At 37.1% G+C, this 16,330-nt stretch overlaps 2 protein-coding genes across 16 annotated transcripts in view; both read right to left on the bottom strand.

The window, feature by feature from the left end:
- Nucleotides 1-648, bottom strand: LOC5568677 (peptidoglycan recognition protein 1). Its single transcript, XM_001658036.3, has one exon. It carries the CDS (start codon nucleotides 603-605, stop codon nucleotides 39-41), a length of 567 nt encoding a protein of 188 aa, XP_001658086.2. The 5' UTR covers nucleotides 606-648; the 3' UTR covers nucleotides 1-38.
- Nucleotides 649-9,995: 9,347 nt separating this feature from the next.
- LOC5568680 (tropomodulin) overlaps nucleotides 9,996-16,330 on the bottom strand; it is a 198,473-nt gene continuing 192,138 nt past the window's right edge. For all 15 annotated transcript variants that reach the window (XM_021847430.1, XM_021847450.1, XM_021847472.1 and 12 more), the window contains one exon: nucleotides 9,996-10,787. Coding sequence is in view for 1 of the 15 variants with exons in the window: in XM_021847479.1 (XP_021703171.1) it covers nucleotides 10,723-10,787 (65 nt within the window). In the remaining 14 variants the exon portion in view is untranslated. The remainder of the gene's footprint in view (nucleotides 10,788-16,330) is intronic.

Genomic DNA, 16,330 nt, shown 5'->3' with positions numbered 1-16,330 from the left:
TATGATTCAAATTAATTTTATTACATCAAACTACATATTTAAGGATTTGGATTGAAACGTGGCCAGGTGCGAATATGTTCGAAGAAGGCATTTCCAGGGCAAGCGGTGGCAGTGGCTTGACGATGTCCAATCAGCCAGTACGAGCCGCTGATGTGTCCCAGGGAGACACCGCAGCTGATCAGCTGTTGAGCGGCATTACGAGCGGCCAAGTTGGGAATGGCGTTGGTGAAGGTTCCCATGACGCACATACCGACCGAGCGATCGTTGAATCCTGGAGCATGAGCACCCTGACGTCCCCAACCACGACCTTCGTAGGCAGCACCGTTCTCTCCGACGCACCAGTTGTATCCGATATCAGCCCATCCGTTGGTGTTCATGTGGAAGTTCTGGATGTTACGCATCTGCTGAGCGCAAGCGGCATCAGTGGTGCAGTGAGCTCCGGCAGTATGGTGCATCACAACCCATGGGGCTGGACGGATTGGCAGGACGGCGGTGTTGGCAGCACGAGCTCCCCATCCGGCACGGGTGACGATACGTGGGCACTGGGCCGAAACGGCGGCCAGCGAGGCCAAGGTGATGGCGAGGACAGCAGCGAAATTGTTCATTATGCACTGTATTGCGTCAAGGACTACACTAAACTGCACTCTGAAAATTGCTGCTTATATACTGAAGTTGTAGAACGACGATAAGCGAAATCAACTTCGATTAAATTATCAATATTGGGCTTATCTTGGGTTCGCTTTCTTAATTCATTATATACCAGCTGCTTTTAAACTTTATCTATTCGTGAAATTTTCTTCGAAATTTGAATGAAAATAACAATAAACAACATTATAACTTTTAGAATATGATTCGTCTTTCTGGCGTTATGTCCCAACGGGGACAGAAACTGGTTCTCAACATATGAGCGCTTCCACAGCTCAATAGTTCAATTCACATATAAACCTAGTAATAACACTGTTTGTTTTCGTTTCATGCACCCGACAGAAGCTACTTGATGAGATTCACGATTCTGAACTACCGTCAAATTTAAGCATATGATTTCATTTATTTTTCTAATACCATACCATTCCATCCACTACAGACGGTTGCCGAAAAAAATGAGTTCAGCAACGAGTTAGCATTACCATTAAGCAATTCGCATAAATTCTTAGGTGGCAAAACTTCAGACTTTTATATTAGGGTTTGCTGCCTCTTTTCCGTTACAACAGCAGGAGATGTAAAGCTCTTATGTGAAACTTTCCTGGTTATCTATACCGAAGTTCAAAAAACCTCTTCTGATTGTTACGTAAAACTTGAACGCAAAGATTGTTTAACTAGTTACTCATGCTGATTTTGATTCTGATCATGTCCCTGTAACATTTCAAATATCCCATGAAGCGATTCTCAATCCTATCAGCTCCACTTTCAATCATTTTCGAGTCGACCGGAATATATATGAAACATATATTGACTCTAATCTTGATGTAAGCATTTCTTTACAAACAAAACTTGATATTGACAATACTCTTGAAACTTTAACAAATTCCATTGTTGAAGCCAGAAGCATTGCAATTCCAAAATGTGAAGTAAACTTCGAATCCGTGATTATAGACGATGATCTTAAACTCTTGATCCGTCTTAATAACGTGAGGAGAAGGCAATTTCAACGCACTCGCGTACCTGCTATAAAAATTATATGGCAGGATTTGCAGAAAGAAATCAAGAAACGTTTTGCACAATAAAGAAACAAAAATTTTGAAAATAAGCTTTCTCAATTGGATCCTGGCTCTAAGTCCTTTTGGATATTATCTAAAATTTTGAAAAAACCTCAGAAGCCAATACCGGCATTGAAAGAGGAAAACAAATTATTACTAACTAATTGCGAAAAAGCTCAAAAACTTGCTGTACAGTTTGAAAGCGCGCACAATTTTAATTTAGGACTTACTAGTCCAATTGAATACCAAGTTACTCAGGACTTCGAAAATATTCTCAATCAAGAGAACGTTTTTGAAAATTCCTGGGAGACTGATTTGGAAGAAGTGAGAATTATTATTAAAAAAAATAAAAAAATATGAAGGCTCCTGGCGATGATGGAATTTTCTACATCCTCATCTAGAAACTTCCAGAAAGGTGCTTATCATTCTTATTTGATATATTAAACAAATGTTTTCAGTTGGCATATTTTCCTGACAAATGGAAAAATGCTAAGGTTGTTCCAATTTTAAAACCAGAAAAAAATCCTGCAGAAGCTTCTAGCTATCGTCCAATCAGTTTGCTTTCCTCCATCAGTAAACTTTTTGAAAAGGTCATTTTGAACAGAATGATGGTCCACATCAACGAAAATTCAATTTTTGCCAATGAACAGTTCGGATCGGATTCCGCCATGGCCATTCGACCACACATCAACTTTTACGTGTAACAAATTTGATCCGTTCAAACAAATCTGAAGGCTATTTTACTGACCTTGCTCTTCAAGACATAGAAAAAGCATTCGCAGTGTTTGGCATGAAGGTTTGATCGTAAAATTAATAATCCTTAATTTTCCAACATACAGTACGGCCCATAAAAAAATTGCGAAAATCGTCAAATCATGTTTTATGGTAGTTTTTACATAGAAAATGTGGATGAAACATAAATATTATTCGTTGCTTGTATTGTTTAATCTATTTAAATTCAGTTTTTCGCTTTGGACATGATTCGTATCTGTTACTTTCACCTTACCAGAGAGAAGATTGGAAGCATACCTTCAAATTTTATCATGCGGACGTCGAGTTCAATATCTGTGTGATGAAAGCTTCTAAACATCAACGATGGCGTGAGATTCTTCACAGGCCTTGTCCCCAGCATACACTCATATCAAATGATAGAATTGATTCATACCTGAGTAATTGGAGACGAAAAAACGGCTCACTCTGGAGAGCTTTGATTGAACCTTCATATAAGTGTGATAAGCGGCTCCGTTTTGCTCAAAACCTATGAGCTAGTATTGGTATTAGTTGTCTCTAACCGAAGGAAAAAAATTCATCCTTAAAAATCTGTTATAGGCCTCCGTTCTTATTTTTTATTCTTCTTTAACAAAAAATAAAGGCATATCAAACCTATAAGACGCAAATGCCCTCAAAACTATGACCCTGGCAACATATTTTATTGTGATCATGAAAAACACGTTCTCTAAGAACTTCTCCATCCTCTGATACCAAACAAACTAAAATGTTCAACAATAAAGTGTGATTTTTAAAGGTGGAAAGTTTTTCACCAGAGTATACGACAATCAGACGCTGTTTCTAGCTTCGGGCGGACAAAACCTTTGAAATTATTTGTTTTATTGCATTATTTAGGACAATAAGAAAAATATGTCAAAAATTGTCCTAAATAGCGAAATTGTGTCAGAATATACTACAATAATCAAAAATTACATTCACTATCAAAAACAATGAAAATAACGCCTGTGGACGCTACACTCCAGTGCAAAAGTTTGGGTTCACCCCCTAAAAAACATACAAAAGTGTTCTGTCCATATCTCTGTGATTACGCGTCTAATTGATACTCTCTAAGCCGCACTCGAAAGGCAAAGAGTTATTCTTACTTCGTATGCATTTTTCCAAAAACATTTTTTGAATTTTGTGTACTAAATTTTAACTTAAAGTTGTAACATTTTTCAAAAAAATACACTGAAAAATCATTTGAAATTTCCTCAGCAATGGATCGACCAAAATTTTAAGGTGTCACTAGAATCGTTATCTTATATTCTTTGAAGAGCACTCACGAAATTTTTGCGGAAAAATCTGAAAACTATTCAAAATAATTGAAACAGTCATTCAAGTCATCGTGTAAAAGTTTGGGTTCACTCCTCAATATGATGCAAATCGTGCAAAAGTTTGGGTTCACCTGAACCGCACGCAAATCATTTTTGTCAATATCTCAGCCATTTTTAAACCGATTTTAATTATCCGTAGCTTTTTCAAACACAAATTATGGCGCGTACATGATTGATTTGATATTTCACAGATTTTTCGTGTTTTAAGTAAATTCAGGTGTACCCAAACTTTTGCACGATACACCATACTGAGGGGTGAACCCAAACTTTTACACGATGACTTGAATGACTGTTTCATTGATTTCAAATAGTTTTCAGATTTTTCCGCAAAAAATTCGTGAGCGCTCTTCAGAGAACATAAGATTACGATTCTAATGACACCTTGTTTAAAATTTTGGCCGATCCAATGCTGAGGAAATTACAAATGTTTTTTCAGTGTGTTTTTTGAAAAATGTCACAACTTTAGGTAAAAAATTAGTACATAAAATTCAAAACATGTTTTTAGACAAATACATACGAAGTAAGAATAACTCTTTGCCTTTCGAATGCGGCTTAGAGAGTTTCAATTGGACATGTAATCTCAGAGATATGGACTGAACACTTTTGTATGTTTTTTAGGGGGTGAACCCAAACTTATGCACTGGAGTGTATATTCACGTTCAAACAATTTTCGGATTTTTTTGTTAGAATAATTCAAAGTTATCTGTCAAATCGTACACTTCAGGTTAATTATCAGAATTCCAGATCTGAAAGACTTCCTGTAAGAGCTGGTGTTCCCCAAGGCAGCATTTTGGGACCAATATCTATCTATATAAATCTATATAAATAAAAATGGAGTGGTGTTTGTATGTCACGAAATGGCTTACGAACGGGTCAACGGACTTGTATGATTATTCCTCCATTTTGTTCGTCGTGTCATTTTGTTCCGACGTGTTTGTGTGTATTATAGTTCTAGGATATTCACCGGGAAAGTCGAAAAACGAGAGTCAATGGAACTGTCATTTTGTATGGGACGATTCTCGCGGAACATTACTAAAGGACCTATCTAACATTGAGAGACTCTTTTTGTTTACTTTCTCTTTCATTAATAACTGAGTCACATTAACCTCTTCTGTTGCGTTTTTTGTATGAAACGCTAGTCAAGGAAATTGACTTTCGATCTACAGTGAAAAACTTCCCAAAATCTTCAGTATTCCACTGTTTTAATCTAAAGAGAACGAGAGAGGAGAGAATCTCTCATTTGTACATAGGTCCTATAGTAAAGTTCCGCGAGGATTCATAGCGGTTTTCAACAGCCTACTTGATGGCAAGACGAAGTTTGCCGGGACCACTAGTTATACAATATTTTCACATCTGACTTACCGTAAATTAGGGTGAAATTGATCACCGAATTGATCGCGATTTTATTTCTTCTAAATGGAGCACAAACATCAATGTAACCTGCAGAACGTTGTTTGACGTAACTTTTGTCGAATTATGTGTTGCGAAGTTTTTTGCTTTAAAGAATGTTAATTGCCATGGAAATAATGTAACATGTCAAAATCATGTACGGTGCAGTATTGGCAAACATCAAAAAACTATATCAACAAGGATTTGAACATGGTTTAAACCTGAAAGTATGTGAGGATGCTTAAGATATATCCCTAACCCAGATTTCATCACCTTAAAACTCGTACCAATTTGCTCATTCGGTAGAAATATTTGATTGTATTTTACAGGGAAGTCAGGTAAATTTCCTTTAAGAAAAAGAACCTGGACCGACCAGAAATCGAACGCAGACTCCTTCAGTATGGCTTTGCTTTGTAGCCGCGGACTCTTACCACTCGGCTAATGAAGGAATAAACAGGTAAATTTCTGTATGTTGATATCTCAATACAAATAAACAGACGTTTTTTTACACACTTTTTATCGTATATTTTTTCTTTTAACAATTTCTCGGTGTAAAGTCAGAATGGATTAATTTTTGTTGATTTAAGGACAACGCGCTCAAAGCATTTGGGATAATAAAATATTTGCATTATTTGTCCTTAATTTACAATCTATACAAAACTGGATCGGAAATTTCAGAATTGTCGAGGTCGTTGACTTATTTTTACAATACCAAAGTATCATTTAGTCCGGTCTGTCTGAACACCGACCATTTGAATCGAAAATAGGTATATATGCTAGATTGTCCTTTGGCCACTCGCAGTGCGAACATAGTTTTCTTTATATTTTTTTCAGTTTCTGTTTCATTTAACCCTAGTGTTGAATACACTAACAATTTTTGTTTTTAATTAGCAATTTGTCTAATAAGATAAAATCATATTTCAATCATTAATTTGAAACTAAAATTTTATACTGTTCAAATAAAGTTTTGTTTAATTTGTATTGAGTATTCGTATACTGTATTATATTATTGGTGTATTTAGTTTGTCAAACTGTCCAAAACCAATTGATAACTGTTTGAGGATGTAACATTATTTTTAATTTTATATTGAGGTGACGAGTTCTTAAATTTCGATAAGATTATTTCATAATATTGAGTTATATGACATGAAACATCCAGCTTTATTGAAATACCTGCTTGTTGAACTCATGAGCGATACTGTTGCTCATTTCCTAATACTGGGTCAACGTGATAAGCATTCAAGTTTTTCATTTGAAATTAAACATTAAAATAACGTAAAATAGCAAATCAATTTGTGTTGGTAACATTTAATGTAAACCGAAACGTTTATTGTCGTTGACGTTTTGACATTTCATATGTTCAAGCCTCAAGAAACATTTCCTCCGTTCGTACACGAGATAAGCTTACCGCTGGAGGAATTGGCATTAGCGTTCGTGCATAGGAACATTAACGTAATTAGCTTTTTTTCCAACATAAACTATTCTACAATGATTCCAACGAATAGTAGTAGTAACCACATCTTTTTTTTTTCTTTGACTTAATTACCATTTCCCCACTGAGTTTATACACTTTAGAAACAAATCAACCTCACCGATATTTTCCTTTGTCAGTTTTACATAGATCCACTGCATGTTTTATTTTATATTCCCATTTACAGTCACTGCTTGATTACTTTTGTTATTTGTGTTTTAATTATTCTTTGCTTAGCCACACGCACGAAGTTTTAAGAAATTATAATACTGAATCTTTGGGTACGTTGCAAACTCGTCGCCAATGTAATGTTCCGTGAAACAGGTTTCTTATGGGTCAGTGAACAACCAAGAATGACATTTATTTTCCCAAAATGCTAGTTTGGACTACTACATAAATATTAAGTACATCAGCCTACTACACTGAGTTACCTCAGAAATGTCAAAAATCTTTGTTTGCGGATGGCACAGGCCTTTCCACCAAAGTATGAAGCCTGCGTGTCATCTGTAATAGATTGCAAAACAAATGGATATTTTTTCTCATACTTGTAAAAACGGAAGATTTCTCTAATGCTTCCAAAACTCAACTAATAATATTCCCACATAAACCAAAAGCCCTAAATTTGAAATTAGACATGTTCTACCGTTGACAGGGGCTCCAATAAATTGGTCAGATGAAGTTAAGTATCTAGGGCTCATGCTAGATAAGAATTTGACTTTCAAAAACCACATTGAGGGCATTTGTAACAAATGTAACAAATATGTAAAATGTCTCTATCCCCTTATTGATAGAAAATCAAAACTTTGTCTGAAGAACAACCTTTTGGCATTCAAACCAATTTTCAGGCCAGCCATGTTGCTTGCTGTACCAATATGGACTAGTTGTTGTAATACCGGGAAAAAGCAATTCAGAGGATTCAAAATAAAATCAATTCTACTGGTCTTGCTCTTCTAGACATAGAAAAAGCATTCGATAGTATTTATATCTTCAGATAGATTAAGGGGTCTATTTTGTAAATCGAGCGGATTCATGTGACTCGTTTGTAGTCATTGTCGATCAAAGTAAGCAGGTATAATTCAGATGTCACCCGTCGACTTCCATAGTAATCCAGTCACTTAGAGTGACAACTGTCAATAAACTCGAGTGACAGAGCCGAGTCGAGTGAAATTTTTGGTCGACAGTGACTCCAGTCGAGTCGTTTTTGATCGACTCGACTTATAAAATAGGGCCCTAAGTTAATTGAAAGCATTTTCTCTCCCATAATCAAGTGGAATAAACTCATCAGTCAAAATTCTGAACTGCTACGGCAAATGAAATGTAATATGTTGTTATCGATATGTTAATAAACGCTTCATTTAGTTTTTTTCAAATAAGGATTATAGTGTTTTTTAACACAGAACACCAAGATATGAAAAAAAATTGCAATGTTTGGAATAATTAAAAATGAAAATAAACACTGTTTTTATTACACCATGTCAAATTATAAATATTTAAGTTCATAATTAATCATAGTTCCTTATGAAAATAGATATCATGATTATTAAAAATAATGTTTCAAATTAATCCGGTGCCAAAGTGTCCGGATTTCGAGTCAAAATGTGTGGTCATGATTTTTATTCCGGACGCCTCCCCACTTTTGTCTCATATGCCGGACATTTTGATTCATATTCCGGACAGGTCATACAATCGTAACGAGAAAGCTCAAACAATTAATTGAAGTCACCTAGCTATGAGGAAGACGTCGAATGCAGTTTGCCATTTTAAATTTGCCTCAATTTTTAATGAGCATTTTCTATAGATATCTAGGCAAATTTAAAATGCCAAACTGCATTAGAAGTCTTCCTTATAGCTAGGAGAGTTCAATTAATTGTTTGAGTTTTCTTGTAATGATTTTATGATCTGTCCGGAATATTAATCAAAATATCCGGCATATGAGGCAAAAGTGTGGAAGCGTCCGGAATTATAATCAAATGTGTGGGCTCATTTCGACTCGAAATCCGGACACTTTGGCACCGGAATAATTCGAAACATTATTTTTATTGATGATGATATCTATTTTCATAAGAAGCTACGATTAATTATGAACTTAGATGTTTATAATTTGGCATAGTGCAATGGGAGCATCGGCAAATTTCGTTTGAAATGTTTTTCGTATAAAGTAGAGCGTCTGGAATTTGAAACTGACCGGAATCAGAGTCAAAATGGGACATGGAAAGTTTAATGCTCAGGCAAGTCGTATCCGAATATCTGCAACCAGAGCAAATATTTCTATATTATCGGTCGTCCATAAACCACGTGGTCATTTTTCTTACTTTTCGACCCTCCCTCCTCCCTTGTAACTCTGCGTGGTTATGGCTTTTACACAATACTTTTTACGATTGTCTATCAAAATTTCATCCATTTTTTAAAGAGAATTATAAAGACATCTTTCTAGAATTTCTTCTATAATGTTCCATTACAAAATCGATTTATTTTGAAAAATCCGATATTTTTCTTAGAAATTATGATAATTGAAATCGGACAGTTGGCATAATGAGTAAAATTCTACAAATGTTAAAGATTCATTTTGAAGGACTTAAAAATCAGAAAATATTTTGACAAAATTAAAACAGTTGAAGAGTAAGAGAAATTAGAAGATGATTGGGATTGAAGAATATTTGGATAAAACGGACACGATCACAGCTCATGATACTCAACTCCACACACCATTTGTGCCAAAACAACACATTCTTGAATACGTTTGTCTTGCTACATTCCCTCCCTTTGCGTAGCTTTTCGTGGTTATGGACGACTCCTATGTGCTTTACTACTAAATTAGGCAAACTGAATAGATATTGAGCATAAATAGATAATTTCGTCATATGTGACCATATTTCCCTCATATTAGCGAGATTGTTGAAAAGGAATTAACATAAATTCAATGTTGAACAAACATCACCCATGCTCCAAAAACATTTGCTTAGTTTACTTGCAGCAGGGGACGGTTGGCGCAGTTTCGCTGAAACAGGAAATAGACCGTTTAGTTGATTTCCATTAGTCTCATCTACATGCAACATCCTCGACGTGAAATGACGTACGCTAATAATATCAATAATTAATCGTGCGAACGAAGCTGTGCAGGAAACCATCAACTTAAACATTTTGCCAAAGGGTGGAATCTCAATCAATCGCATGCAGTCTGTCGTCCAGCGGCCTAATTGAGTTGCTGCAAGTTTTTTGCCCCTTTGCTCAAGGGATGGCAAGGTAATCATACCCGATAGAACGTAATTGAATGACCATTACGTTTAATTTCCCGGTCTCTTTCGGATGTGATGAAAATGCGTGAAACGACTTTGGTACTTTGATTTTATATATATTTGACTTTACAGTGATGATTGGATGAACATAAACTCTGCTGCAGATTTTCTCAAAGCTGATAATCACAATTTTCCACGTTTTTTTCTGAAGCATTAAATGGGCAGTGGTTTTTCTTTCGGTAGAAATTGATTTCCCCTCATAAATTTACAATTTTCTCATTATTGATTGATTCTATCATAATTACATACAATGAAAATAGTCAATAAAATGGATTAAATGGCTCCAAACTAAAAAGATTTTGCTTTGCCTATTATATAAATATGAATAGTTGAATAAAATAAAAGAATTTGGGTAATCATCGAATGCAATCTTCAATTATGGTAAAAACGGCAAGGAAGAAAATATACGCCATTTGGATTCCTAAAAAGTAACTCTATCTCAACGTTACCAACTAAACTAAAACTACAATAATAGGGTTGCATCATATTATGTCAATAGTTTTTCTCTTATTTTTCATTGCTAAGCTTCCACATGCAAATCGTTGTTTGAATCAGCACGATTGGCAATCGTCACAAAAGGTAAAATCAATTCAAATGTGCAACACTGGGACTTAAACACTTAATCTGGATTGCTGCTAACGATTGGTGAATCATTTTTAAACCTTTCCTTTTCTTTTCTCTAAGACAAGCATCAGCGAATAGTACCCGTACGATCTGCGTTCGTTGCTGCTTCCGTCGCGCATTGGGGTGATGTTTGACGCCACTGTTTAGCCACGGAAGAAACCAGCAGTATTGCCACGATGTCCAAGTCCAACACGGCTTCCACGGCAAACTACGGAAATAGAAATGAAAAATTGTTAAAATTACATGGGTAAAACTGTAGCAATATTTTCAAGTGTTTTCGTGTTCTGTAGGGTTATTGTGACTGTCTCTAGTGTGTGAGATCGTTATTAGGTCACATCGTTAATAAGGAATTAGAAATCTTAATTTCTTTTTTTTGCAGTCAGAGAATATAGGGTGAGAAGATTGTTGTAAATAAATTTAGAAATTGACCTCGGTAAACGGATTGACGAGAATCCAACAGCAGATATCCTGGAAATTATTTCCTGAACTTTGGTATTTTTGTACCGTTGTTTCAAAAAAATGTTGACAGACGCCAAAATCTCGATAAAAAATTTGAAAAATTTGGTAAAGATTTATTGAATTCTCAGATGTTGGATTCTTTGAAATTCATTGGTCATGAGGTCGATAAAATAACTTGAGTGTGTATTATCTGCTATTGGCATCCAGTCTTTCAAAAGAAATATGTGACAGTATTACTCCAAAAACTGTTTGAAGGATAAAGATTGGTGATAAATGGAGCAAGGTATGATCATGATATTGCGTCAATGTATTACATTTAATTAAACAAGTACTTAAGCTTTTCATACAGCCATCCTTAAAAAAATACGTCATAATAAAGTTCTTAAGAAAATCAAACGATCTAATTATGAATCATTATCTCCAAGAACGCATCCAGCAACAGCTTCGTATCACGAATAAGTGCAGGGATAAGTATGGGTGCATCCTGATGGAGGTGATCGAAACATGGAAGCAGCTTCGACGAACACCTGAATGGCGCTGAGAGCACATGAAATTAAGGCCGGGAAAAACAAAGGAAATGCTTTCGTCACAAGCAAAATATATTGCCATAGACATTTGACAGGTACTTTTTTTCTTTTCTCGGAGGTCTTGGGCATGATTTCCGGAGAAATTCTTGGAAAAAAATTCTGAAAAAATCCAAGGAGGAATTACTGGAGAAAATCTCCGGAGAAATTTCTGGTGCAAATCCGCTAAGCCCTAAGGGCAACTTCACCGGTGGTCCATTTTGGTCCAAATTTATACCAAAAATGGACCTGTCAAAAATAAGTAGACAAATAAAAATAGACCAAACCGCACGCGCATGCACCGGTTGTTGTATTTTTTTCGATAAATTTCGAATGCGATCAACAAAAACAAATAGTGAATTGAACAGCAGAATTTATTAAACCTGAAGAATTCCTAAGGAACTCAGAAGGAGTACACGGATGAACTGCAAAGGAATTCCTGGATGAATCTCGACAGAATTCGTGGCGGAGCTTGGAAAAAAACCGGCAGGGCTCCGAAAGTAGTTTCGGTGGATTCCTAAGAGGATTTCCGATAGCAATTCCTCTGGGGTTTGGTCCAGGATTTTCTCTGGGGATTTCGTTCAGAATTTCATTAAGAAATTCCCCTGAGGATTTTCTCCAGAAATTCTTTCGGGATTTTTTTCAGAGAATTTTTCCGGAGACATCCTTCAGGAATTTATCTTGGGATTTAAACCAGCTTCGAGAATTTTCACCAGAACTTGCTCAGGGGATTGTCAATAGCTATTACTCCGGAGATTTTATCTAGAAATTCCTAATTTTGTCTAATTTTGTCCCGGTGATTCCTCAAGAAGCACCTCCGAGGATTTTCTCCTGTAACTCTTCCTGGGAATTCTTCTGGGCATTTCGTCCATAAACTCCTCTGGCGATCTGCTCCAGGTATTCCTCCGTTGATTTTCTCCAGAAATTTCTCCGGAGGATTTTTTTCAAGATTTTTCCCGGGATTTCCCTCAAGAACTGTCCTCCAGGATGTTTTTCAGGAATTTTTAAGGGGATCTCCAACAGCAATTCCTTCGAGGATTTCAATTAGAAATACTCCAGGGGATTTCGTCGAGCAATTTCTCCGGAAATATCATCCAGCAATTCCTCCGAGTATATCCTCCAGAAACTCCTCTGGCGGTTTGCTCTAAGTTCCTCCGAGGATATTATCTTTCGTAGAATTCCTCTGGGGATCTCCGCCAAGAATTCTTCCGGGAATTAACTTCTGAATTTTTTTCCGAGAATTTCAAATAGCAATTCCTCTGGGATTACCTCCGTGAATTTCAAGGATTTACTGAAGATGGTGAAATAAATAAGGGGATTTCTAATAGTAATTCATCCGGGGATTTCTAACAGAAATTCCTCCGGGCTTTTCTCTAGGAATGATTCCGGAAATTTCCTCCAGAAGCACCTCCGGAGATTAGTCCAGGAATTCCTCCATGTGTTTCCTCCAGAAACCCCTCTGGCACTTTGCTCCACGAATTTCTCCGGGAATTTTCTACACAAATTCCTCAGGGAATTTCATTCAGAAATTCTTCCGGGGATTCCGTCCAGGATTTTCTCTGGGGATTCATTCATTGGATTTCTCCAGGAATTAATCCGGGGATTTTCCCCAGAGTTCCTCTTGAGGTTTTCACAAGGATTTCCTCTGGGGTCTAGGGTTTTCTTCAATGATTACCTCCGGAGATATTCTTCAAGAACTCATCCGGGAATTCTTTTGGAGATCTACCAGAAATTCATTCGAATTCCTCCCTTAATTTCTCCAGAAATTTCTCTACATTTCGTCAAGCAATTACCACGGAGTTTCAAGCAATTATTCCCTAATTCCTCAAAGATGTTCTTTTGGAGATTAACTAGGATTTGTCCAGAAGTCCTCTGTAGGTCCTCCAGCAATTCTTCCGGAGTTCTTTCCTAAAGCTTTGGAGGAACATCAAAGGGTATGCTGGATATAATCCGAAAGGATTGCTTAAAGAACTCAGGATCTCTAGAGCAAATCAGAAGGAATTATCGAAGACGCTTCGAAGGAATTCCAGGAGAAACTCTAAAAGAATTCCTGTAGGAACTCTGGACAAAATCCTAGAGAATATTCAAAGCAATTCCTGGAGGAACTCAGGAGGCGTTGCTGGAGAAACTCCGGATGTGTTTCTGGAGGAACTCCGGGGTAATTGCTTGACAAACACCGGAGAAATTCCTGGAGAAACTAAGAAGAACATTCGAAGCAAAGGGAGCAAATCCTCGGAAGAATTTTTAGAGGTATTCTACGGAGCAATTTTTGAAGGAATTTCTGGAGAAAATTCCCGGAGAAATTCAAGGTGCAATTTTCAGAGAAACTCCTGGATGAATTTTCAAAAAGAATTCATGGACGAAATCCCCGAGGAATTTGTTTAATGAAATCCCCGAAAGAATTTCTGGACAAAATCTCCAGAGGATTTCCTGAAGGAAAACCCCGCAGGAATTTTTGGGAGAAATTATCAAAGGAAGTCATTTATGGAGGAATTCCTGGAGGAAAGACGCGGAATAATTTCTACAGAAATTCCCCGGAGGAGTTCTTGGGGGATGTCTCCGGAAGAATTATTGAAATCCACGAAGGAATTCTTAGAAAAAAAAAGTTCTCCATATCCCCGGGCCAATTTCTGGGGGAAATTGTCGGAGAAATTCCACGAGCAATTTCCAGATAAATTCCTGGCTGAATTCTCTGAAAAAAAAAATTCCGGCAGAATTCCTGGACGAAATCCCCAGAGGAACTTTTAAATTAAATCCCTAGAGGAAATCCCCGAAAGAATATCTAGACAAAATCCCCAGAAGAATTTCTGGACGACATCCCCGCAGGAATTCTTTGTGGAAAATCTCAAAGGGAGCAAATCCTCGGAAGATATTTTCGAGGTAATCCACGGAGACATTTTTAGAGGAATTCCTGGAGGAAAAGGTGGAATAATTTCTGGTGAAAATCCCCGGAGGAGTTCTATCTCCTAAAGAGTTATTGAAATCCCCGAAAGAATTCTTTACAAAGAGTAGTTCTTGATATCCCCGGAGGAATCCTTGAAGTTCCCGGAGGAATACCTGGAGGAAATTCTCGGACCAATTTATTGAGTAAATCTCCTAAGGAATTCCTGGAGGAAATTCCTGGAGAATTTCTACGTACCGTTAATTTGTTTATCGGCATATCGGTCCATTTTGCTCGAAGTAAGAGGGAGCATGGAGAAGAAAGCAATGAATACTAGATGGATAGGTACCGTAAGGGAACGGCGAGAGAAATTGGATTGGATGTTGAAGACGGCATACCATATTAAACAGTATTACTTGAAACGTCACTTCCTTGTGGCTAACGTCCCCTATGGGAACGGCTTGGGTGTGTTTTGAGAATGACACTACCAAGACAGCCAAAAGGAAGGAGGTTTCAAGCGCCCTAATACTGTTTGGCGATCAAGCAGGTTCTATCGATCGATGGCTTATATTATTGGGGAATCATTGCACAATCATGGATAGTTTGTCCATATCATGTGTATTTCTCCCCGATAAGCCACACACATGATCATTTATTTATGAACTGCGTTTTTTGTTTTTAGCCGTTTGTTATTTTACATACAGAGATATCGACCGTGATAATCGACCGTGACTGTTTAATATGGTATGCCCTCTTCAACATCCAATCCAATTTCTCTCGCCGTTCCCTTACGGTACCTATCCATCTAGTATTCATTGCTTTCTTCTCCATGCTCCCTCTTACTTCGAGCAAAATGGACCGATATGCCGATAAACAAATTAACAATAAAATTATCACGGTCGATATCTCTGTATTTCTACGTACCCCTAGATGAAATCATGGACGACATTCCCGCAGGAATTCTCGGGGGAAATTCTCAAAGGGAGCACATCTTCGGAAGATATTTTGGAGGTAATCCACGGATAAATTCTCAGAGGAATTCCTGGAGGAGAGCCCCGGAATAATCTCTGAAGAAAATCCCCGAAGGAGTTCTTGGAGGATATCTCCGGAAGAATCATTGAAATCTCCGAACGAATTCTTAGAAAAAAGAAGAAGGGGGATATCCTTGAAGTTCCCGGAGAAATTCCTGGAGTAAATTCTCGGGCCAATTCCTTGAGGGAATCTCCTAAAGAATTCCTGGAGGAAATTCCCGGAGAAACTCCACGTGCAATTTCCAGATAAATTCCTGGATGAATTCTCTGAAAAAATTCCCGGGAGAATTCCTAAACGAAATCCTCAGAGGATTTTTTAAAATGAAATCTCTAGAGGAAATCTCAGAGAGAATTTCTAGACAAAAATCCAAGAGGAATTCCTGGACGACATCCCCGCAGAAATTCTTCGGGGAAATTCTCAAAGGGAGCGATTCCCCGGAAGATTTTTTGGAGGTAGAGTCACCCCACGCAGTTGAATCACCCACAATTTATGAATCAGCTGACTTCGAAAGACAAAATTATTATCAAACTTGTCACAAAACATCACAGAATTATTTTTACTGATAAGAAACTATGTGTAAAAATATTTCTGTGATGTTTTGTGACAAGTTTGATAATAATTTTGTCTTTTGATATCAGCTGATTCATAAATTGTGGGTGATTCAACTGCGTGGGGTCACTGTACTCTATGGAGCAATTTTTGCAGAAATTCCTAGAGGACAGCCCCGGAATAATTTCTAGAGAAAATCCCCGGAGATATCATCTCCGGAAGAATTCTCGAAGTTCCCGGAGGAATTCCTGGAGGAAATTCTCGGGC

Source organism: Aedes aegypti, chromosome 1, assembly GCF_002204515.2.
Source record: "Aedes aegypti strain LVP_AGWG chromosome 1, AaegL5.0 Primary Assembly, whole genome shotgun sequence".
Lineage (NCBI taxonomy): Eukaryota > Metazoa > Arthropoda > Insecta > Diptera > Culicidae > Aedes > Aedes aegypti.
The sequence above is the reverse complement of the archived record's forward strand: the minus strand, read 5'-3'. Positions and strand labels throughout refer to the sequence as shown.